General features: G+C 37.3%; 2 protein-coding genes across 3 annotated transcripts; one reads left to right on the top strand and one right to left on the bottom strand.

Moving 5' to 3' along the window:
- Nucleotides 1-1684: 1684 nt before the first annotated feature.
- Nucleotides 1685-12344, bottom strand: LOC149004435 (uncharacterized). Of its 2 annotated transcripts, none has more exons than XM_089167852.1 (5): nucleotides 12216-12344; nucleotides 8311-8767; nucleotides 6891-8199; nucleotides 6609-6755; nucleotides 1685-2879 (listed from the first exon to the last, which is right to left on the bottom strand). In XM_089167852.1, exons 2-5 carry the CDS (start codon nucleotides 8359-8361, stop codon nucleotides 2248-2250), a joined length of 2139 nt encoding a protein of 712 aa, XP_089023978.1. In that variant the 5' UTR covers nucleotides 8362-8767; nucleotides 12216-12344; the 3' UTR covers nucleotides 1685-2247. The 2 variants fall into 2 exon arrangements, with proteins under 2 accessions (XP_089023978.1, XP_089023977.1); XM_089167851.1 differs by lacking the exon at nucleotides 12216-12344 and adding an exon at nucleotides 9636-9970.
- A 189-nt stretch (nucleotides 12345-12533) lies between these two features.
- On the top strand, nucleotides 12534-14927 carry LOC149004434 (frataxin, mitochondrial-like). Its single transcript, XM_089167853.1, has 5 exons — nucleotides 12534-12905; nucleotides 13211-13283; nucleotides 13361-13408; nucleotides 13504-13598; nucleotides 14131-14927. Exons 1-5 carry the CDS (start codon nucleotides 12661-12663, stop codon nucleotides 14258-14260), a joined length of 591 nt encoding a protein of 196 aa, XP_089023979.1. The 5' UTR covers nucleotides 12534-12660; the 3' UTR covers nucleotides 14261-14927.
- Nucleotides 14928-22331: the final 7404 nt, after the last annotated feature.

Raw genomic sequence — 22331 nt, 5'->3', positions numbered from 1 at the left:
AGTAGTCTTCTAGACATTGTGTTTGTGATAGTCCAAAATGTCAATACATGGCAAACTGTCAAGAGAATCATTTTGGTTTGCCATATTCAGCGCTCTTGTTTGCTGGTTGTTGGAGTTTTTGTTGTATGGTTGTTGGAGTTCTTTTATTTCTTAAACGATCATATTTGTTATTTGGAGGTGCAAGGCTTGGTAAATTTTCTTAGGAGATGGATGCTGGCGCTAGTGTATCAGTGATTTAACCACGGGGTGGTGGTCTAGTGGTCCCAAGCTCATTCCCAAGTGGATTGGTAAACCTCATGTCCCAGGTTCGATTCTCCTTTGCTCCTCTGTTTCTTGCATTGGACAGTTGTGTGCTCTTTGGCCTAGGCATGAGTGCTACCGGCTTCTATGGACTATACTAGGCCTCCGGTGGGGCTCCACTGACGGGGCCAGTGCTTGCGTTGGTAGTGCACAGGGCTAATGCTTGCATAGGTCGCACTGGATAAAAAGTCCGAACATTGCGTAGCGGGGCGCTAGGTCACCGCTACTACATCCCCTCTTTTATTTACCAAAAAAAAAGTATCAGTGATTTATGATTCTAGTCATAGGACTGGGGCCCACAGGTCCAAGGGATATGGGAGAGGGAAAGGGAAAGGTGTGATAGCAAAGGAGGATTGGAGCACGGACTTCCTTGACTATGCTTTAAAAGTGCCATGCAAGGTTTAAAGTATTTTACGATACCATACGATACAAGTCAAAATGATTAATATTTGGCTAAAGCGATACAACAGTCGATACATGACCATATTTCTCTTAAAATTATCTAATCGATAAGATACTTGATACCGATACTTTAAACCTTGTTACCACGCATTGTGTTAAGAGGATTTATGATATTTAGGTAGGGCTCCCCACTGCAATTATTGAATCTCATTACGATCTACAGTTACGAATTAAGTCTTCCCCTCGTTATCCATTTAAAATCAAATAAACCAACACTTTACTGGTTTCTCTTTAGAGAACTGAAAGTCCAGGTTTTACTTTCAAATCATCCGTTGATTTTGTTTGAGTTCAATGCAATAAATGCGTTGAATCATTTAGCAAGATATTATGGATGGTAAGATCAATTTTTTTTTTTTTTGGGTAAGAAGATCAAAATTTTGACCGTAAAAAACAAATGAGTGAGGCTCAAATTCCGACCAAGATGTGCAATCCGACTGCCTAAAATCACTCTTAACAATCACTCTTAACCAAGGTTTAAAGTATCAGAATCGAGTATCGTATCGATCAGGTGATTTTAAGAGACGTATCGTCTTGTATCGAATATTGTATCCCTCTGGCTAATGTATTTTAATGTAATTCAATGGAGACACGTATCAAGATGTTTCGTATCGGTTGGATCAAATATGGAGACGTATCGGCCAATATCGTATGGTATTGTGGAATACTTTAAACCTTGCTCTTAATAGCTCAGACGCATTTTTTGCACGGAACCCAAGTCGTTCTATGGTTTTTGTTACTCTTTTCCAAGTAAAAACAGCCTAGTTGAGGTGTAGCTGCTCTGGGCTAGGAGAGTGCTTAGCTTGGGTGAGATACCGAAGGTAAACGCGTAAACGCGTCTCCAAGCAAGAAAGACACTATAAATGATCGAATAGTAAAATGACATTTCCGATCTAACGTCATGTAACTATGTAAGAGAGACCCGGAAAAAGGGGAAAAAATCAAGACAGTTTTATCATGTGCAACAGAAAGCACGAAAACCTTCCACCGATTTTGCAACAGACCCCTTTTTCACCAGGAAAAATGTCTTCGAAGTGTTCTTCCCATCTCTCCCAAATTATTAGCATCAAGGCTCAGATTTGCCCGTTAGAAATCATTAAGAACTTGTAGGTTCAACACCAATTTCTAATACCTGTTTCAGAATGGAGAGAAATCTTTGCTGCTGCTCCTTGGCACATTCATTCGAGCTGATTAGATCCAAGATGGATGTAGATACCAACCCCGTTGGTTTGATCCTGTTGCCGAAAAATCTGTTTTTATGTCGGAAATAAAGCCCAACAATCTCAACATCAGACACCAGTAAGGTCCGGACGCTGGGAAACTTGATAGATGACAAAAATAATAATAATAAAACATAAACGATAAAAGATTGTTGCAAGAAAACATCAATATAAGATGGTGCAGCAAAAAGTCAGGTACCCAAAAGTTCTAGCTATCCAAAATCTCAGAGAGTTATATTGAATGTAAATAGTATGAAATCTGGTCAGATCATGGATCTCTTAGATTGCTTGCACTTTGACTCCGGTGCATCGAGAGCCCTGACTGCAAACGTTTCAAATTCATACCGAGGGCATGAGAATGGTGATGCAGATTGATGATTCCTGTAGTTCTGCTTGGAGGTAGTGGCATCTGCTCTTGCCGACCTTTAGACCGGTTTAGTGAGCCTGCACCTCTGCTTGCATGGGCATGGCTAGATGAAGATGCTAGTTTTTGAGATGAAACATTATGGCTCCCCCTCCGGACCAGCTTATGTTCTGATCTTAGGCTACCATCAAATTTATGCGCACTGAGCGCTGATCTAGCTGCACGGTCTGCAGCCTCCTTTGAAGAGTGAGCTTTGATAGGCTGCCTATTCAAGTAAAGCAGATTGGGCAGAAGACCTTGTACATATTTCTTTAGTTGTTCATCCCCGACATTTCTCTGTGCTGGATTGCCTTCCAAGCTAATGGCTTGTAAGGAACTGTAGTTAGCTGCAAGTTGGCCAAGGCTTTTTGCTGTTGATATTTTGTTGAAGCGCAGGTCCAGAATGTTCAGTTTGAGGAGACGATGAAGACCTTCTACTTCACTGATTTTGTTGCCAGCTAGATTTAACTCCTTAATGGATGTACAATATGCCAGGCCTTCAGATGGAAGAGCAGAGAAGACAATTAATGCCTATGCCTAGGATGTTCACAGTCAAGAAAACCATAGAGAAGATTGTATAATGACTAAAGTTACGTGTCCAGAATTGGATGCAGGAATTCTTAACTGAAGTAATCATCCAAAATAAACGGAACTATCTTATGCATAAGACAGACGTCTGTTTCGAAGATCCCATATAACAACAGAATCTACAGTACCTCAATGCAATTATTTTTCTTCCACACACATATTCATACATATATTTCTTAACGCTGATTCAGTAGAAGTCTATTGTACATGAAAACCAGGAAAAATGAGTACCTGAAAGTTAATTTGGTTAGATGAAGGGGCAAAGTCTGATATGTATCCTTCATGGACAATCTGTCCCCCACGTGTGATCTACTAATACTACTTTTAGGAGACGGATTATGTTAATAAACCCTAGGCTTAAACACATCTTTTAATACTACTACAAGAGCGAACACTAACCCCACTCAAATGTCTTAAATGGGTCTAATACATTATTAGATCTCAGTAGATTGGTTTCCAGAAATTAAAAACTGTCAAAGAAATCAACCAAGCATCCGTAAAGCACTGAAGTCAGGTTAACTAATCCCCAAAGTTTCAGTCTTAACACCCAGAAACAAATTATTCCTAGGATAAAAGCTTGATTTTTTTCAACCCAACAGCACCAGTGCGGTTGTCTAGTTCTATATCTCTTCATCCCTTGTACTTAAGTTCATGACTTACAGTAAAATTGCAAAGGGTAGTAGCTATAATCAACAAACTGAAATACTGAAGCAATACTATTAGCAGAAATTTAACACAACTCAGAAAAATGGCAGTTCTTCAACTCTCAAACTTAACTCCCACACTTCTTTCCAGCATGGAATGCATTCAAGGACTCTAGGCTTGTCCCTCAAGTCTGGAATAAATGTTATGCAATGTAAATCAATGACCAGATATTAGAAACAGACTAAGCTAAACTAAGGTTCCTACTTCAACTACTTGAAAAATACTTAACCAATATAGAGACAACCTACCAACTACCAGACTGTACCACTCATTTCTTGGAAATTACAACTGAACCTCTGAGTCATGAACTTTATAAGTATGCAGAAGCCAACAACTAGAACTCCCTCTTCTAACTAAACCTTCTAAAATTTGGCCCTTACTTCTTGGATAGAGGTCCAAGGTTTTTTCATCCTCTAACAGGCAGGACTTCCAGATGTAGACCAAGGGGGGAAAAAAGAGTTCATGTTTATTGATAAGTGATTTGAGGACTGAAATGGACTGCTGGCTGAAAGGAGTTAGTTTATGGTGCTATTTTAGGTTCATATTTTTGAGTTGATAGGGAATCCTAGTTAGAGTCTAGTTTCTATTTTATAGTTTAATTAATTAATTTCTCGATTAGGAATGGGTTGTTTATGATAATAGGGTTATTTTAAGTTGATGTGTGATTGAACAGAAACAGAGATCGAAGAGAAAATAACTATTGATAAAGCTATGACATGGGGCAACAGTGAAATACCATGGGTGAGAGGATGATACGCATAGATAGCTGGCTGATCCTATTCTTCTTCCCCGCCCTCTCCTCTTTCTTTATATCCCTTTCTTCTTTCCCAGCTGTTGATGTTCTTTCATGTGTAAATAGAAAATAATGAATAAAAAAAGCCTTTTAGTTATTTGGCATTGATCTTTTACTTATTAATCCTGCTGCAATTGTTCTCCTGATTGTTTCCCAGGTTCAAAGTCGACTTTTACATTAGCTCCAGGTATATGGTCATTTTGTTTTATAGTCCATGATAATGACATGGAGAAGCTAAAATTGAGTGCCAAAAGAGTTGGTCTTCTAGTCAATACTCTCTCCAGACTGGTTTAAGAATGGGGCTTTGTGACAGAATCAGTGGATTATGTTAGGACAGGCTTGGATGTTGTCAATGTTGTTACTCAATGATGGAAACAGTGCGGTCTGGACCGTAGGGATAGGCTCAGACTGTCCGATTCTTCCTCGGCTCCTCCACCCAGCAGTTTTTCCTTCTCATGATTCTCCTTGGTTCAACAGGAGTTCAATCCATTCAAAATTCAACCTAATTGTCATATAATGGGGCTACATGCGCATCAATAAGGAAATCTAAACTCAAAATAGAAACCAGCTCAAACTACAAAATGGGGAAAGTGTTTCCTACATATTTATCTCTCATTAAAACAGTAGAATAACGGTTACTCCATTCCAACACTTGTATTAGACCATAATCGTGATATCAGGCAGATTTATCTGAGATTGGTTTTTCAGATCGGTCCCGCCCGTCTAGCTACAATAATGCTACTGCATCACCCTTCCTTTCTTTCTCCCACTTTCAGTACACTATCCTGTCCCTCTTTTAATGCGTAAAAATGTTTTTGAGTAGCAGGGCAACGAAGGCAGCCATTATGCACTATGTAATGGAAAACTAAAAGGAATATAGAATATAAAAGAACTCCAAAACACAGTGATGTAGGTCACCAGAACTACCCCAAGAAGAGTCCCAAAGCCCGAAAGAAGTCCTAGGCTGCTGTCCAGCAGCATAATAAGAACAATCAATTCCAGGGGTAGGTAGGTGAATTTGACAGTCCTATTAGAAGCCCAGTTGGGCATGATAGAAATTAGCAGTTGCTAGGAGTCCGATTCTGTTTATAAATTATTATTTGAGTCAGTCAAGAATGAGATAAGTAGAAGTCCTATTTGAATTCTATTTTTGATGAGCTATAAATAGACAACATATGCTTGTAAGGAAACACATTTTGAGAATACAATTCTTGAGAAATTTGTTACAGCAAGATCAGGGTATTGAGTAAAGTTTCTAGGGTTTCAGATTGAAGGAAATCTCCTTTGGCAGAGCTGCTGGTTTGCCTCCACTCCTCCATCCTCCATCCTCCATCCTAGGCTTTCTAGGCTTGGTAAGTAACCATATTATCCATTCACCTTTCCCCATCTAACAATATTGTTTCCTCCTTTCCTATTCCATTCAGCCATCCCTATTGTTCTACAAATCCCTAAATTTTTATCTCTCAAGCCCTCTTCCTGATCCAGACAACCCCCCCCCCTCAAAAAAAAATCCCGTTAGCACTCGATCCCTGTACCTGCCCCCCTATTTACAGTCTAAAACTCTAGAAACCTTGAACCCTAAAATTCCCAAACCCTGAAACCTACGAACTTAAATCTGCAACTGAAAATAATGAGCTTCAGATTTTTGTTTTTAAAGCCCTAGTCCAATAACCCTAATTCAGACCCTATACACCCATCTGAGAGACCCCAAAACCCTCAACAGCCTTTGAATCCTTTATCCACAGGTTTTGTAAACCCTAATTAGTTTGTTGATCATCTAGGCATCTTGGTTTTTGGCTCTCATCCCTTTGAGGCTACATCACACAGTCTTTGTAAGACAGAGGGAGTAGTTAATTTCTCAAGATCCATATGCAGCATTATTTTCATAACTGAAAATAAAATGGAAAAGTCAGTAGTTTATCACTTTCCACCTTAGGGCTATTGATCTTAGAGATGCTGAACTTCAATAATCTAAGCAATTAAGAAGCACAAACTATACTGTACGAGCAAGATTCTGAGTCTCCAAGTATAAGACCCATCAGTCAAGAGTGAACAGACACAAATATGGCCCTGAAGAAGGATATACAAAAGAACATTAAAAAAAATTCTAAGGTGAAAAACCAAATTCAATACGTCTTACCATGACCAATTTTGAAAATCCGATTATAGCTCAGATCCAGTATACGCAAGCGTGTAAGTTCACGAAGGCCTTCAATGATGGAAATATTGTTTTTAGACAGATTTAATACATGAAGGCCCCGTGGAAGAGCTCCAGAAGTTATCTTCACTGGAAAAATGTAGAATAGAGAGATGAATTTTATGAGACAGCATCCCCTCTGCTAGGTAAAGCCTAGTCCTAATATTTATCACTCAAGAGAAAAAAAAATAACAGGACAGCTTTACGGGCATAATTAGAGCATACCTATACCATTCCCTGATAGATTAAGCACTCTTAGGCTAACAAAAGCACTAAGAAATGGAATTACAACCAACCCAAGATTTGCCAGCTGAGCTGATGTGGAGGTGGCAGTCAAAGATGCAATGTAGCTCTTTGCTGAATCCATCCCTGGAGTGCTTTTATGATCATGTGCTGTAGGAGCTTTCTTTGTCTCACTGATAGAGTTGGCAGGTTCACTTTCTTCCTCAAGCGGAATGGCATCCTGAAGATTAATCATGCTAACCCACTCCTCAATACGCTTGATTTTATAATCCTTACTTGGCAACTCATTCCACTTTTGGGCTGAGAATTCTCCCTGAAGATTTTCCACCAAGTCTGCAGCTGTTCCCTCAGTTGTCCAGTCTTTTTCTGGAGCAATGATTCCAAAAGAGTTATACCCATCCCCAAAATTATTTTCTGACTTTTCATTCTCAGATATGACATTGCTGCATTTATCTTTTTCATCCTCAGATATACTGTTCTCTGTTTTTGGTTTTTCCAGTGCATAGGACCCACAATCATGAGACTCTTCCCTGTTGGCATTTTGAGCATAAAGAATATCAGAATATCTGTAGTCAGCTCCAACATATACTGGGGATGAGGAACCTTCTCTCGACTGAGGTGTACAAATTTCCAGGTCAGGCAATGAATGTGATCTTGCAATTATGGGTGTAGTAGTTGGTGTACTAAGTCCAGAGTTCCCGCCATGCTCACCAGATAATTGGGAAACAGAATCTTCATGTACTTTCTGATGCAGCTTTGAATCTCCAACTGAGAAAATGCTTCCACTATGTGTTTGAACACAATTCCCTTGAAAAGTTTCACTGATGAGAGCTTCATGACACTGATTAAGCAAGCTGATTTCCTGGTACTCCTTGTCAGATGGTTCTTTTATATGCATATCATGGTCAATCATATCAAGTGTTGCACTAGAGTTCATTTCATGGGAATCATCATCTGTAGAAACCTGATACAAATCATCCTTAGCGCCCATCCTGGAAGAATTTTTCTCTTCTCTGTCCAATCCATTTTCCAGAGACCTACTCTTTTTGATGCACTCCATTTGATGAGCTTTAATCTCACCTTCATTACTTGAACCGCTATTCATTTTGTTAGATTTTGAATGACACTCGAAAGAAGTTGAACTCTGAAGCAGCTTGGCACTAGTGTTGGAGGGGTTATCCGTGTAAGATTCCAAGAGTAAATGATTCAAATTAGTAGGTATACTGGAAACACTGAGAACTTGATCCTGGGATGTAACATCTGTTGCTCCAGCAGACAGTTGACCACTCCTCTGAACAAGAGAAAGACAGTGTGTGTTCATGGTTAAATAGACTATCTTAATCACCCAATGAAAAAAATGAAAAACAAAAAATTTTATTCCAATATAGATTTATGTACAAACCTTTGTCTTATGGCCAGTGATGTGAGATTGGAAGCATGAGAACCTGATCATGGTGAAACACAGACTGCAATTTCATTTCCAGACAGTATTTTTATTTTATATTGTTTTGGGTACCTATTTATGAATAACAATCTCAGCTCCAGATTTACACAAGCTGATTATTTTCAGGGTACGGTTACTAACTATCAGACTTTGGAAGCTGCATCAAACTTTCTGACTCCAGGACACAAGCAACCTTAGCCATAGTCGAGCGACAGGCCCTCTGAAATGCGGCAAAGTTTCCAAATGTGTGATGATTTTGATCTCCTCAACATACATAATATAATCACCCTGTCATAATTACCCCACACCCACTTAGAGGTGCGAGAAGAATGCAATTTTGTAGTAGCGGCCAGAGTGAAAGAAGGCACTGTCAACTAGGAAAATTTGATGCCAAACATGTAAAGGAGCCACACACCTGCCACAAAACAAACTTATGAGAGTGGCAACATTAAATGGAATATCATCAAGATGGAACAGAAAACTGATGCAGTGATGCTAGCAGAAAATTCCATGTTCAAAAGATGAATGCTTATGATATAGCGAGATTTCATGATTTGGTATAATAAGACGAACATACAAATAGGAGCAACATCAGACAATTCTCAAACTCAGAAACAGCAGAAAGATAAGACCAAAGCCAAAAACCACTTCAGCAGAACTAAAAACAAAGATTAAGTGAGCGTTGAAACCTTCTGATACTGATTACTCAGGTTATGGAGAATCCAGAAAATTTGGGAACTTAAGAGTGTCATGTCGACAAAAGGGGGGAGGGGGAGACTCTAGGTGATCTTAACTGCAGAAAGGATGATATGTAGAAGGTTCTAACATTCCTTTTAAGTTAACTTGGAACAAAATCCACTTAAGTGATTAAATCAGCTTATATGATGAAAACATATGGAACTGAACGGATCGAAAATCGCCGACGAAAATTATAGGCAAAGACCTTGGACTGTGATTTCCCATTAAGCGTCTCAAAAGATAATTTAATACTACAAATGGAACCAGAAACATTCATACAGAATTGCAATGAATTCCAAGCTTTCGACAGATGAATTTCGGTTATAGAAATCGCAAAAAATTCAAATAGAATAGAAACTACATTAGAAGAGAAATCCTCCAACAACTCAACAACTATGATGTAGCAAATTCATGAAGCTTATCAAAACCGCATGCAGTAATCTGACCAGCAAAGTACTGATAAAAGAATGCAGAAACAGGTTTGCATGAAAGTTTCCAAGAAAAAATAAAGTGGAGAAGACGAAACAGAGAGATCTGGAGCTAACCTCTGTAAATCCAGACTGTATGGTAAAGAATTTCTTATCAGAAAGGACGGTCGTTTTCCTTTCTCTTCCGAAGGAGAGCTGGTAACTCAAGCAACCTCAGATCTCATAAAATCAACTCTTCTTGTTCAGGAAGAAGAAGAAGTCGACGAAGGAACCACTGCTCGCGGTTGTGGCCCTATATATATGGATATATCTCGGAAACGGTAAGGTTCCGTCAGCGAATTGGGTGAATAGTCAAAAGTACGTCAAACGAGAGGCGGACGAGGCAACTTCAACGCTAACCAGTAACCCTATTCTTTCCGGACTCTTTCTAGATTCACATGAAATCTACGGTCTAGATCTTCAACTGCATTTTACTTTTCTTACTTTTCTGGAATGGGGAAAAAGTAGCAATTTTGAATTAAGATTTGGGAGAAAAGTAAACGAAAAGAGGCGTAAACAGGAAGTGAGCGGGTCATGTTTGCGTAACTGCGTTCAAACGCCGTAACACGGACGGGCTAATGGTATGCAATACGTATGTACAGCGTATTGCCCTTTCTATACAAGATATAAGATTACGCATGGCTACCCTAGTTTGCTGACACGTCTTTTTTTTTTTTTTTTTTGGTAAGAATGCTGACACGTCTAAGCCATATGTCATGCTGCACGGTCTTTGAGACCCAGAGGCCCAGCCCAGCGAACCACTAATGTCTTTTTTTTAATAAATGGTGAATTATCTCTGACAACTAAATGGAGTATCCATTTTTTTTTTTTTTATTTTTTTTTGGTAATCGGAGTATCCATTTATCTTTTGAATGATAGTTGTCTATTAGTCATCCACAAACTTAAGATAAGATTTCGAACATAATTTTTTTATTTTAATTTAACTCAATCTTTGGATGTGGGTAATAGACACTTGTCTTTCATCAATAATGAAATAAATGGTTTATTTCTTTGTTAGAAATAAATTTGATAAAATTCTGATTCAAGGAAGAGTCTTTTATACATGGGGATAGGGATATTATATATGCATTAACAAAAATTGAATTCACAATGTCTTTACTAAGAGGTGTTAGTCTTAGTGTCTTACCATTCGAGCAACCCTGCGTTTGTAAAATGCCAATTTTCGACCTTTACTCCTTATCTTTGAGTCTAGAGTATGTATATCTTAATCATATGTGGGACTCCAATGGGTCCTACGTGGTCCCATCATTATCATGTAGTGAAAAAGCATCAAGGAAGCATATTGCTTTCCTTGATGAAAAGGTGATTCAACTCAATGGTTTTTTCCCTATACCATAAATATGAGGCTCACCAAGATTGTCTTCTTAGGAACACATTGTTCTTCTCCAATACATTTCAACCACAAAATAGGGTAGAATATAGCTTGGAATATTGATAAAATGAATCAGAAATGAGACATCGCTCATATTATGTGATGGAAAAGTACTAAACAAGCCCCATCGTTCCCCTAAAAGGAAGGTGATCCAGACTTGAGGCTCGCAACTAACTAATTGCTAGGGTTAGGTTTAAGCACAAGGTTTGCTTATAACATTACACTCTAAGTATCTAAATTGGAATATTCAAATCGTTGCTTTCAACTAGTATTTATAAACCACCACTAGGTTCTACGGTTAATTGGACCCTTCTACAAAGGCTCATTACAAAGTTGAATGGTAACTGATCCAATTGCCTATATTAGAACATACTGGGTATACTCAAATACTTCAACCATAGTTGAGTATGACTCAGATACTTACCGCTAATAACAAAAATGAAACACAGGTTGACTCCAAATCTTTAGCTTCATGAGCCCATCATCTAGGTTTGGGATGGTAATCATTGCGTCAGATCACAATTTTATTGCAATAGCACCCAAAATCAGAGTTTCAGCTGAAGTCACGATATATCAACCTGCAATGCTAAAATAAAGTCCTCATAAGTGTTGGTGATGGATTCGCACCAATGCTTAGTGAAGTAATTAATGAGCATCATAGATGATGTTCTTGGAAGATCTTGAGGGCAGACAAGATACCAAGAATCCGAGACTCAAACAGTAGTGCAGCAGAATGGTCCATTATTGCTAAGAGAACAGGGCAGATCTGAGAGATCTGAGAGATCTGAGAGATCTGAGATTTAGCATTGCAGTAGAACGTTGGAAGAAAAAAACAGAAAAAAAACATTGCAGAAGAACACCCAGAAACTTTCAGATCAAAGTGACTCGAACCCGGACAAGTACAGTGGACCCAAGCTTAGCTAGCAAAGAGGGAACCTAATATAACATCTGCTTGCCCAAAGGATCTTACAACGAACCAGTACCACTTCAAATTTGTTGCTAATCAAGTCAGCACGTCATGCACCACAAGAACAAGAAGAAAATACAAGCAAACCTGAGGGAACTGTCATTGACAAGATACAGATCCCAAAAAATATTAAAGAACATTTACATCGTTGTATAAAATATAACTTCCGAAAAGAGAAATAGTTTCCAAAGGAGAAGAAAACAGAGAACTCCCTAATCTTAGAATCTATACAGAAGCCATGGAGTTAGATGAAACCCAAGTTCAATCAAATGGAACTCTAACGAGTGGATTAACGAACCTGAAATTGATAGAGAACGGAAGAGAAGGTGGGTATCTTCTCAGAAATCTTTCGCTTCTACGTTCTTCTCTGAATTGCAGAAGAGGCGAGGGAGTATTCTTTATTTATGTTTTTTCCGCCTCTCTTGAGAGGAGAGAGATTAATGACAGTGGCATAGCAGGGTTATAAACACTACGCATTCGGATTTCCCAATGACAAAAGTACCGTCTACCTGAGTCCTTTGATTGGTATCTTCGGTGCTTAGATTTAATGCTAGATACGAATCCAGCGATCTTAAAAAAAATGCACTAATGTTTTTCGATCCTTCTACAGCTTTCCATAACTTGGTCACGAGTTTGAAGGGTTTTCCATCCCAAATGAAGCAAGGGACGAGAAAAAGCTTTTGGGCTTCTGCAACTGGAAATTCGGGTGCGATTCGATTTGATTCCATAGTATAAGGTGAATTATGTTCTCATCGATGAGGAAGTGCTTGTCATTACGAAGATTGTTATCGTTGGAATCCTATCCATCTTCGTCTATCCGTAGGCATGGGAGTTCCTCTCCTCTCTCTATTCTCCCTTCTTCGTTTCTCGTTGAAGCTTCAAAAGCTCCTGACTTGTCATCAGCGACCGTAGCATCAGCTCATAGGGTTTTCTGCTCACGCTCTACGAATCTCGATGATGCTCCAGGACCTGCGGCCATTGATTATAGGTGTGTTGTAATTCCTCTTTCATTCAATAAGTTAACAAATACGATAGCCTTGTTTGTTGAAATTATTCCCTTCACCAAAACGATTGTTTATTCTGAAACTATTGATCTCTTCGTATAAAGAATGCATCTGGGTGCGTTTGAAGTTGTATCTTCCTCTTCCTCTGTACGTGTGCTTTCTATATGAATTCGTTAATAAGTGGCTGGTTTTCTTCAAATTAAGTTTACTTGGATTCAAATTTGATGTGTTCTGTATCTTGATACTCGTGTGAATACTGGTTTTGGCTAATGTGTAATGTCAAATACAGTTCTCTTCTTGAGGAGGATGAGTTTCACAGCTTGGCTGATGCTACAATACATGATTTGCAAGAGAAATTGGAGGTGATTATTGTTATCAAATTCACATCAGCAATGAGAAGTTGATAAAATGTTTACTTACGCTTTTCGGTTTGTAACAGGAATATGGTGATGACATTGAAATTGATGGTTTTGACATTGACTATGCAGTAAGCATAATGGACTTGTGTTAATGGACTTCTCTAAATTTTCCCAGAGGATAACACATTCCTTTCTATATTGATTCTGATATTTTATTTTACAGAATCAGGTTTTAACACTTAAGCTTGGGAATTTGGGCACCTATGTCTTAAACAAACAAACACCAAACAGACAGCTTTGGTTGTCTTCTCCAGTGAGGTACTTGCTATTTGTATCAAAGCTATTGTGTGTTAGAACTCTTTTTTTTTTTTTTTTTATTCTTAGCATTTGACTGGAATTGCATAAGTTTTGCCCCCTATGGTTTCATTTATTTTGCATGACCTTTCCCTGTAGAATATTTGGTGATTTTAAATTCCCGAAACATGCCTGTACTGCTTATAAGCATCCTTGGAATTTTATGATCACATCATATTTTCATGCACTATTATTTTTCTTTCACTTAAGCTTGTTCTGTAACATTAAACTCTGCAATTGTTATAATTAACTGACCTTTAAGTGGAAAAGTCCTTTTTTTACCATATATATTTGAAATTAGTTATGCAAGTGGTGATCAATACAAGTAGTTACTAACTATACCTGTGGATTTTGTTCAAACCCAACGCTATTACCAGACTTTCATGCTCTGTGAGGAGCAGCAGAAGAACCACTTTACTATATGTAGATAGATGCAATCTACTATTACTTATTTCTACACTGTGTTTGAAGTTTGGCATGTTTGATTTTCTTGCAGTGGTCCTTCTAGATTTGATTGGGACAGTGGTAGCCAATCTTGGATTTATAGACGGACTAAAGCAGATTTACAACAACTTTTGGAAAATGAATTGGAACAACTTTGCGGTAATCCTATATCTCTTAGGTAAATTCTTGTAATTGCACTTCAGTGGCTCTAACTTTGGGTTTGGGATTTATGCTTGGATATGTGATTTCATTGGGGCAAATCCATGAATACCCTCAATGTCTTATTCACCGTTTTTGCTGGAGGTTGAACAGCTAGTTTTTGCATAAATGAGAGCAGTCTTTTCCTTTTCCAAAAGAGAAATGTCATTATAAAACTTTGCCAATGCAGAACTGAGACCATTGTTCCATGCTGCTCATTATTTTTATATGTCATTCATAAAAAAGGGGGACAAAGGTTATAAAGTAGCTCGTGGAGGTCCTGGATTTCGTGTGTTGTACTCAAAACCAAATTGTTTTGCCCAAAATTGAAATTTTAGTGAACAAACATGTATCTTTTTATCATCAAGTTTCGATGGTTGTTTCCGGGGCTTATAGAAAAGATAATAAAGTCTAATGGTAGGCCCTCTCAACGTATTGGAACCCTTAGATTTTAAATAATCACAAAAAATGGTTGTTTGTCTTTGGACCCTGTGTTGGTAGTATATGCTGTACACATTCTTTAATATGAATTAATCCAAATACTCTTTAGTACTAGAACACTTATAATTCAAGTAAAACAACTTAATTATATATTCTGAATGATTCGGATGTAAAACAACTTAATTATAGATTTTGAATGATTCGGCATCAAATTCGTTCATGGTATGTTACAAAGAGTGGAATATATTGAGTGAACTATAGTGCAACACAAGCAATGAATCACACTTGGATCTGAATCCTAGATTCCATGACTTCTCATATTGAGTTGAGTGTTGGGAGATGAAAAACAATAGAATGTAGTTGCTGGTGCTGAGTCTAGCTGTTCTCTAGGTATATGGTGTAAAACATTAGTCACACTATGATGGATTATTACAAGGTGAAAATTGAGGAGAGAAATAGATTGCCAAGGTTCAAGTGACTATTTTGATATCTGACGTCTATGATGAACTAAGTAGGGCACACAGCATGATGATGTCTAGCAAAGAATCAAAGCGGGACAGATGAAGTGGTGTCCGATCAGAGTACTATTAGACTTTTGCGTCTTTTTTAAAGCTTAAACGGAAGTGCTATGGAACTGTTGTCCGACAAAGTATGTTGTATGGGGTGGAATGCTGTTCAGTTAAAAATGGCTATATTTGGTGAAACTATGTGCTTTAGAGATGAGGGTGCTAAGATGGATGTGCTGTAAAACTAGAAAAGATAACATGAGTTGTGAACATATTAGAGCTAATGTGGAAGTTGCCCCATTTAGTGAGGATAATGCTGAGTTAGCCATCCCATTTAGTTAGGACAATTCTTTTTGTTATCGTTGTAATGCTGAATTTGTTGTTAATTAACTCCCAAAAGACAAGGATTGGCTGAACAAAAAACAGTTCCTGTGGTGGTGTTTGGAGTACCCCTGATCTGCATCACATAGCCCACGAGAAGGGCTAAAATAGTCCATGCCACTCGCAGTGGGTAGTTTACCTGGAGCATTGTAGCTGGTCAACTGGTAGGCCCTTCTCATGTCTTCTTATCAGTTCTCATTGTATGTTTTGGCATGCATAGTATTTCTACTAGGCTTTGTTATTACTGAGTTACCTTTTGATATGATAGCTTCCAATTCTCTTATGGCTTAGCAGTTTGATCTATATTTCTAGTCACTTTCTTTTTCTTCTTAGTTTCTCATTTAGCTCCTGTTGTTTGGTACTAGTTGGATTTGTGTGGTCCTGATGGTTAGAAGGATTTTGATAACCTATCCATTGTAAGTGAGACGGAATATGGCCTATTTTATACATGAACTTGAATTTCTTTGCAATTTAAGTAATAATTTCTCTTAACGATGTTGGATTAATAGTGGCTTTGAGGGTAAATTTTCTCAGTCATGGCTTATATTCCATGTATTCAATATTTTATTTTTCCTCTGCTTTCACTTCTCTATATCTGTAAAGTTGTTTCCAGTCTATCTATTCAACACACTCAATGCTAGTTTATGCTACTTGTCCTTGTTCTAAACTTTCTGATTTGCATTCAAGTGCATATCTTCCGTGCACTGAATAGGTTGATTAGTTTGTCTATATTCTGTTACTTGATTTTTCTACTTGAGTGCACCTCAGACATCAATCTGTTTCTGGCTCCTGTATTGTCTTCTGCATATACAATATTTGTACTTTTGTGCGCATTACACATCTCTTTATCATCCCTTCTAACATCTCTCCCGCGGTTTATAAATCTCTGGAATTATTTAATTCCAGTGCTATTATCTGTGGAGTAGAATTGCACCGTTCATCAGTGCCTTCAAATTTCTAACCCAAAAAAAGCACCTTCAATCCACTGGAGAACGTAATCTTCTCCAGTGTGCCACCTATTTGTAGAGATTTTTTTCCTTCAACTGTCAACCTCATTTCACCTGGAAGGCTGCTTGGGTGAAATTTCTCCTTGTCCTGCTTCAATTAGATAGTTTTTCTCTTTCAGTTTTCTTTTTTCTCAACTCTTAAGCACGGGACAACACCCCCCCCCCCCCCTCTTTTTCCCCCCAAGAGGTTTTTCTCTCAACAGTTTTCCTTGAGGACTACTATTTTTTACAAATGAAGTTAGTGAGAACTGTGGGCAAGTTTCTTCCACCTTGACCTCGATTTATGCAGTATGTTTCACCTAGAGGCACAAAATGTGGCAAGATAAATTTATTGATTTTGCTCGAGTTTGGAATGGCTGATGATACAGAGGGCGACTTGTAGCATTTGATTGGGTATGTGGTAGCTTGGTTTTGTGATTTGATTGTTGTGGCCAATGAACATGGTCCTCTATCCATACAACTTTTATAATTGTCTCATCAGTTTTTCAATGATTTACACTACTTATGAAAAATTAAGGGGTGAAAAAGAAACTGGATTTTAGGCCATCCAGTTGGGCCTGGCCATTAGAATGCTTATGTACCAAGTGTTCTCTAGAGATGTTCGTTTAGAGAACCTTTTGCCATCCAACAATTCGATGGTAATTTGTCTATTTTTCCTTCATTTCTCTGTCCTCCTGTCTGTAAATTGAGAATTCTATTTGTGTATACTGGGAATGTTGCATCATCTTGAATGTCCCAATATTAATTTATGTTTGACTTCTGGTGAAATATGATATGATGTATGAATCAACTTGCATTGAAATGAGGTATGTGAGTTCCGCATTCAATCATCAGGGTTCATATGGCTAACCTACTAGCTAGGAACAGGAATACGAAAAATTCCTTTTGAGTTTCATTCTTGCGAATGTACTCCCTAGGCAGGATACTTAACGTGTTAGCTACAACACTGCACGGGTCGATACACACAATGCCTAGTATCCATCGTTGGGATTTGACGGCAAACTTGAAAAGCCACCTACAAACGCTTTACACCGAATCATTCTAGATAGCGCTTTGCATCTTCTGTATTACCGCAGCTGCTGGCATAGAGTTAGCTGATGTTTATTCCCCATATACCATCATTGCTTCTTCTTTTGCTAATGTACAACCCTCAGCTACACATAGCAACTTTATGTGTCACATTTTAATATATTTATGTGGACATCTCTCCGACATGTTCCAGATATGGACATGCAATTTCTTATTATATCTATCCATTGAAAAAAGGATGTTGTCGATTAAAAAAAAATGTGGTCAGGCTACATATATGGACATGTGATTTCTTATTATATTTATCCATTGAAAAAAGGATGTTGTCGATTAAAAATAAAGGGATGTTGTCAGGCTACATGCATATAATTTCACAGCCTATTTATAAAACAAAGGATATTATCAAGGGAAAACAAATCCTTTGTTGTGCATAATCTAGTGCAGCATGAGAGAGTGACACTTGGATTATCCCAATTTGATGGATAGGATTGACACCTTCATCTAACCCTAAAGACCGGGCCGTTACCCGCAAAACCCGATTGGATTTTTCTTCATTTGTTTCCTTCAATTGCACTTTACCGGTGATTCTGAACAATGATGTGCACAGTCCGACAATTTTTCATAAAAAGCCCAGCGATTTTGAAAGTCGTTGTTGGTTCTATTGTTTTGTCCTCTGATGAGCTAATTCCAAGGAGTTTTTCTTCTTCCTCTGTGTTTGTTAAAATTACTTAGAAGTGAGTAATAAAATTTTCGATTAGGAATTTGTGTGTTCTGATTATGGATATGAATTATCTGAGCAAAGAATGGATGCTAGACAACACTACAATGATGCAAGGAACTCTCAGACCAACATTGATCGGGGTTTCAACTGAAACGATGGCTTCATATCGGCTTCATATCTATTGATTGTAGTAACATATGGGATTTTGGACCATTTGGTGTCAATGTTTCTTAGGGAGTTTCATCATTGAATGAAGAGGAGAAAAAATTGTTGTTATAAGTCAATAAACCTAAATCTATTTATGGAAATTAAATTTGGGAATAATTAGGAAGAACAGAGAAAGGGTAGTGGAGATTGACATGAACTCTAAAATTGTAAATGCGCTGCATTTCCCTTTCGGAAAGCAATACAACAACAACAACAAGAAGCCTTGTCCCAACTAAATGGGGTCGGCTACATAGATTCTTGCCTTCCAATCAGCTCTATTTGAGGTCATGCTAGATACAAGGCTTAAGCAATGCATATCCTTTCTCACCACTTCTCTTGTAGTTATCTTAGGTCTACCCTTAGCTCTTCTAGTTCTTTTAATCTGGATTTTATCACCTCTCCGTACATGGGCATTTATAGGTCTCCGTTAAACATGGTTGTGCCACCTCAAATGATTTTTTTTTTAAGCTTATCACTTATGGGGGCAACTCTTAGAACAACTCTAATATGATCATTCTTTATCTTATCCTTTCTAATTTTGCCACTCATCCATTTTAGCATTCTCATTTCTATTACACTAAGTTTATCTATATGATTCTTTTTAACAGCTTAAGACTATGCACTGTACATCATAATTGGTCGAACAATAGTCTTATAGAATTTTCCTTTAAGTTTAAATGAAATACATTGATCACACAAGACCTAGACGCATTTCTCCACTTCATTCACTATATTTTAACTTTTTTGGGAAACATTATCATCTATATCACATTTTATTTATTTATTATTGAACCTAAGTACCGAAAAAATCACTCTGAGAAATCTCTTTATTGTCAAGTTTCACCACATCATCGTCTACCTGATCATGACTAAAGTTACAAACTAGATATTTTGTCTTCGTTTTACTTAATTTAAAGCCTCTTGATTCCAAAGTTGTTCTCTATGATTCTAACTTGGTGTTAATCCTCACTTGAGTCTCATCTATCAATACAAAATCATTAGCAAATAGCATACATTGAGGGACCTTGTCTTGAATTTCTTTGGTTAATTCATCCATTATAAATGCAAATGAATATGGGTTTAAAGTTGATCATTGATGTAGCCCAACTGTAATTGGGAATTAGTTACTTTGTCCCCCTATTATTCTTACATCATCACTGAACTGTCATACATATCATTAACTATGTCTACATATTTACTTGCAAATCTCTTTTATCTAGTACTTGTCAAATTAACGTTCTAGGAACTCTATCATCAGCTTTTTCTAAGTCAATAAATACCATATAAAGGTCTTTCCTATACGTTCTCTATACATTTCCATAAGTCTCCTAATTAAGTAAATAGCATCCGTTGTAGATCTTCCTGGAATAAACCCAAATTTGTTCTCCGTAATTGTGGTTAAGTGTCTCAAACGGATTTCAATTATTCTCTTCCATACTTTCATAATATGGCCCATCAGTTTAATGCCCTTATAATTATTATAGCTTTGAATATCTCATTTATTTTTGTAAATTGAAATCATAATGATTCTCCTCCATTCATCTGGCATTTTTCCTAATGCTCATAATCTTATTAAACAATGTAGTCAATCAAACCAGCCCACAGGTTCCTAAGCTCTTCCATACTTCTATTGGGATTTCATCAAGACCTTGTGTCTTGTCTAGTTTCATCCTCCTTAATGCTTATTTTACTTCGGACATCAAAATTCTCTGCAAATATGTTTGAAAATTGGTGCATTGGTAAATGGTGTAATCATCCAAATCACAGGTGCTTGAAGCATGCTCGTTTAGTAGACTAGAGAAATAGATTTCCCATCTTTTCTAAATGTCCTCATCACATACTAGTAATTTACCATCTCCATTTTTAATGCATCTAACATGATTAGCTCTCTACTCTTCCTATCTTTTATTTTAGTTATCTTATAAATAGATTTTTCCCCTTCCTTCATGCCGAACTTATTGTATAACCCTTCATACTTTTTCTCCATTGTTCTTTTTTGCAATTTTCTTAGCTTTATTTCTATCTAACCTATACTTTTGAAGATCATCGACTTCATTAGTTCTTTGCCATGTTTTAAAACTAGCTTTTTTATTCATAATGGTAGCTTGAACCTCACTATCCCACCACCAAATCTCTCTATAAGAATGAAGTTTTCCTTTTGATTCACCTAGGATATCTTTAGCCACTTTCTTGATACAAATTCATCTCATTCCACATCGCATTAGTGTCCTACTCAAAATCCCACTTTCCTTGTTTGACTACTTCATTAGTGAGGGATTTCAAGTACTATCATTTCACACATTTCCTTGTACCATCTTATCCTGAGATAGTTAACCTCACACATTTTATGAATTTTTGGGGTTAGGCACATATCCAAGATCACAAATTTATGTTATGCTGTTAAGCTTTCCCCTAGTATCATATTGCAATTCTTGCATAACAATTTATCAGTCCTTCTAATTAGGAAAAAAATCTATTTGGCTTCTATGATGTCTACTTTTGAAGGTAATTAAATGTTCATCTCTCTTTTTGAAGTAAATATTTACAATAGATAAATTAAAAGCAGCAACAAAATCTAAATTTAAAATATTTTTCTCATTTATCTCTCCAAAATCACATCTTCCATGTACACTCTCATAGGCTCTTTGATAATCTTTTTCCCTCGACGAATTCCTTGCATTAATCCATCCATATTTTCCCAAAATTCTAACTTTAGATTTCATTCAATCCTACTTTAGGTGCATATGCACAAATCATATTTACAATATCTTTTTCCATTACAAGTTTGATAGCAATAATCCTATCACCCACTCTTTTAACATACATCTCATCATTCTTAAAATCTTTATCCACTATTATACTTACTCCATCTTTATTATTTATCCCTAGTATATCAAAGTTTAAAGTCCTCCAACTCTTTAGCTTTTTTATCCGTCCATCTAGTCTCTTGAATGCAAGCTATATTAATCCTTCTTTTCCTCATCACATCTATCAGTTCTAAGCTTTTACATGTTATAGATCTTATATTCTAAGATGCCAATCTAATCTATGTTTTTGTACTAGCTTCTTTACCTGGATTCGTCCATGACGCAGGAACCCTTGCCTACTTATTACAGCATCCGGGTGTTGATACGCTTCGCTTACAGAAGACACTCTAGCTAATCATTGCCCACTTATCACTACACCCAGGCTATTGTACAACTTGTTGCTTCTTTTGTCAGAGAACGCCCTAGCTTAGCATTTACCATATAAGGTTAAATCCATGAAAAAATGTTTGGCTAGATTTTTTTTGTACTAGTTGTCAACCTGACGCACCAACCCTCCTCCTTTACCCGGATTGGGACCGGTAACCAAACACTGGTGGAGTTTCCTTTCGGAAAGCAATACAAACTGTACATGCATTGTACAACAATTTTTTGCTCGCGAAAAAATGAGAATGAGAGGGACATGTTCATGTACCCCTTTTTTTTTTTTAATTTAATTTCTTACAATGGATGGTTTAATTCATCTTTGTCCAATATCTCCCGGTAAAATGCAATCAAAGGAAAAGAAAAGGAGAATAACCCAATTGGTTTTTGCGGGTAGAACCTAATCTCTAGAGTTAGACGTAGGTTTTAATCTTTAACCATCAAATTGGGATAATCTAGATGTCGCTCTCTCATGTTGCACTGCTATGCACAGCAGAGAGATGTGTACAACATATGATTTTTTCCATTGTCAGGCTACATCATATTTTCAAGGTGTTGATTTTTTATTCGGTCAT

Source organism: Hakea prostrata, chromosome 9, assembly GCF_041222555.1.
Source record: "Hakea prostrata isolate BN-2017 chromosome 9, UWA_Hpros_2, whole genome shotgun sequence".
In the NCBI taxonomy this organism is placed as follows: domain Eukaryota; kingdom Viridiplantae; phylum Streptophyta; class Magnoliopsida; order Proteales; family Proteaceae; genus Hakea; species Hakea prostrata.
Note: the sequence above shows the minus strand (reverse complement) of the source record. Positions and strands in the feature narration are given on the sequence as shown.

Bases quoted from the DNA above. Each gene is read 5' to 3' on its own strand.
- LOC149004435 (XM_089167852.1), bottom strand. From the start codon at position 8,361: ATGATCAGGTTCTCATGCTTCCAATCTCACATCACTGGCCATAAGACA. The intron at 8,200-8,310 runs GTTTGTACATAA...TCTCTTGTTCAG, and splicing joins TCACTGGCCATAAGACAAAG to AGGAGTGGTCAACTGTCTGC. The intron at 6,756-6,890 runs GTATGCTCTAAT...ACATTTTTCCAG, and splicing joins TCTATCAGGGAATGGTATAG to TGAAGATAACTTCTGGAGCT.
- LOC149004434 (XM_089167853.1), top strand. From the start codon at position 12,661: ATGTTCTCATCGATGAGGAAGTGCTTGTCATTACGAAGATTGTTATCG. The intron at 13,409-13,503 runs GTAAGCATAATG...TTTATTTTACAG, and splicing joins GTTTTGACATTGACTATGCA to AATCAGGTTTTAACACTTAA. The intron at 13,599-14,130 runs GTACTTGCTATT...ATTTTCTTGCAG, and splicing joins TGGTTGTCTTCTCCAGTGAG to TGGTCCTTCTAGATTTGATT.